General features: G+C 52.2%; 1 protein-coding gene across 8 annotated transcripts in view; it reads left to right on the top strand.

Annotated features, from left to right (window-relative positions):
- Positions 1 to 2500, top strand: part of zgc:158659 (uncharacterized protein LOC791141 homolog) — a 20539-nt gene that overhangs the window by 1952 nt on the left and 16087 nt on the right. For 4 of the 8 annotated variants that reach the window (XM_068587295.1, XM_068587294.1, XM_068587297.1 and 1 more), the window contains exons 2-4: positions 789 to 1090; positions 1174 to 1336; positions 2195 to 2404. The exons of 2 other annotated variants lie outside the window; for them this stretch is intronic. In XM_068587295.1, the coding sequence (XP_068443396.1) occupies positions 830 to 1090; positions 1174 to 1336; positions 2195 to 2404 (634 nt within the window). In that variant the 5' untranslated portion in view covers positions 789 to 829. The remainder of the gene's footprint in view (positions 1 to 788; positions 1091 to 1173; positions 1337 to 2194; positions 2405 to 2500) is intronic. 2 more of the 8 variants (XM_068587296.1, XM_068587298.1) reach the window with 1 other exon arrangement.

The raw sequence follows: 2500 nt of genomic DNA, 5'->3' as shown, positions 1-2500 counted from the left end.
TTATCAGACCTGAGACCCTCTTGGGGGCCACAGGGTGAGAGTCCTAAACTGATCCAAGACCACGTCCACCAGGGACAGGTAGAACTGTACTGAGTCTATCAGGGACAGGTAAGACTGTACTGGCTCCACCAGGGACAGGTAGGACTGTACTGGCTCCACCAGGGACAGGTAGGACTGTACTGGGTCCATCAGGAACAGGTAGGACTGTACTGGCTCCACCAGGGACAGGTAGGACTGTACTGAGTCCATCAGGGACAGGTAGGACTGTACTGGGTCCATCAGGAACAGGTAAGACTGTACTGGGTCCAACAGGGACAGGTAGGACTGTACTGGCTCCACCAGGGACAGGTAGGACTGTACTGAGTCCATCAGGGACAAGTAGGACTGTGCTGGGTCCACCTGGTCTATAGACTACTAGCCCGGTTCCCCTACATGGGAACACAAAGCAGGTGGTCTACACTGGTTCCAGGAAGCTGTGGAGGGGCTAGAGGTTAGAGGGGTCTGTTCAGGGCGAACAGGACTGAAGAGGGAGGTCCTGGTTCAGGTCCCGGTCCAGGTCTCTGAGGACTTCCTGCTGCTCTCATGTGATGTGGTAGAAGACACCTTCCAGAGTCCGAACCTCTGAGCTGCTTCAGGTCTCTGCCGCGCTAGAAGGATCCGAATGGATGGCCTTTGTGTTCTTGTTGCATTTCATTTGTTTGTGTTGGGAGATCAGGCAGAACTCATCGTATAGAACTCAACTTCACCAGGTCCCCAGCAGGCTCTCAGGTAACGGGTTGTGTGTGCAGGTAAGCCGGCGCTGAGGTGAGCTGGCTCGTGGTTGGTAGCCATGGTGCCCCGGCCCTCGTCGGGGGAGCTGTGGGGGCTCCACCTGATGCCCCCCCGCATCCTGGTGGACTGCTGCCTGCCCAACGGTACGACCGGTTCTCTTGGTTCTACTCTGACGACAGCACGATCAACCAATCAGAATAATGGTGGTGTTTCAGGGATGATGGTGAGTCTGGAGTGTCTCAGAGAAACTCCTCTCATCAGCATCAAGCAGCAGCTCTTCACGGAAGCCAGGAAGTACCCGCTGTACCACCTGCTGCAGGTACATCCTGTCTGACCTTTGACCCTGTCTCCTATTCATACGGGCGGTAACATTGGTGATAATCTCTGCTCTGTGATGGCCAGGAGGAGTCGAGTTACATCTTTGTGGGCGTGACCCAGGAAGCGGAGAGGGAGGAGTTTTACGATGAGACGAGGCGACTGTGCGACCTCCGATTGTTTCACCCGATCCTGAAGGTCATCGAGCCGCTGGGCAACCGGGAGGAGAAGATCCTGAACCGAGAAATAGGTAACACCAAATGTCTGGACCGCCATTGGTCCACAAACATGTCATCACCAGTCATCAGCATCTCACTAGACCAGCTCATCCGATCAAGGCCAAGTGAAAAGGAACATGACACTGGATCCGGCCAATCAGGGCTCAGCTCTCAGCCAAAGTCCACCAATGAGGTTCAAGTTTCTCAAGATTTCAGTTTATTCCAATAAGTGGAAAAACCGGGCTTGTCAAGTAATCTTTGAAGGGTCTCTATGTTCCCTCGTACCTTGACTCATCTTTGAAGGGTCTCTATGTTCCCCTTGAAACTTGACTCATCTTTTAAGGGTCTCTATGTTCCCCTTGTACCTTGACTCATCTTTTAAGGGTCTCTATGTTCCCCTTGTACCTTGACTCATCTTTGAAGGGTCTCTATGTTCCCCTTGTACCTTGACTCATCTTTGAAGGGTCTCTATGTTCCCCTTGTACCTTGACTCATCTTTGAAGGGTCTCTATGTTCCCCTTGAAACTTGACTCATCTTTGAAGGGTCTCTAGGTTCCCCTTGAACCTTGACTCATCTTTTAAGGGTCTCTATGTTCCCCTTGTACCTTGACTCATCTTTGAAGGGTCTCTAGGTTCCCCTTGTACCTTGACTCATCTTTTAAGGGTCTCTATGTTCCCTTGTACCGTGACTCATCTTTGAAGGGTCTCTAGGTTCCCCTTGAACCTTGACTCATGAGCTGGTTGTCTTTCCTAAGAGTTTCTTTTGTGCAACTTGAAGGCTTCCTGTCTTTGACTCTCATATAAGAGCTCGATATGACCCCATTGCTCACCAAACTCCATCTTCCAGAGTTCCATCCTCACACTTAGACTGAACTCCTCCCTGTGTTCAGGGTTTGCCATCGGGATGCCCGTCTGTGAGTTTGAGATGATGAAGGACCCGGAGGTTCAGGACTTCCGTCGCTCCATACTGAGCGTGTGCAGAGAGGCCATGGAGGAGAGAGAAGGGGGAGGGGCCCACAGCCAGGCGCTCTACGTTTACCCCCCCAACCTGGAATCCAGCTCCCAGCTCCCACAGCACATCTACAGCAAGCTGGACAAAGGTACTCGCCCACCTTGAATTACACCCTCCTGCCAGAAAACAAGTACAGAAGATCAACAGACTCAGCCGAAGAGCAAGATCAGGCGTCTGTTGCTGT

This window comes from Clinocottus analis, unplaced genomic scaffold, assembly GCF_023055335.1.
Source record: "Clinocottus analis isolate CAN_PGR_092001 unplaced genomic scaffold, fCliAna1.0.p SCAF_21, whole genome shotgun sequence".
In the NCBI taxonomy this organism is placed as follows: Eukaryota; Metazoa; Chordata; class Actinopteri; order Perciformes; family Cottidae; genus Clinocottus; species Clinocottus analis.
This window is presented reverse-complemented; position numbering and strand designations above follow the sequence as displayed.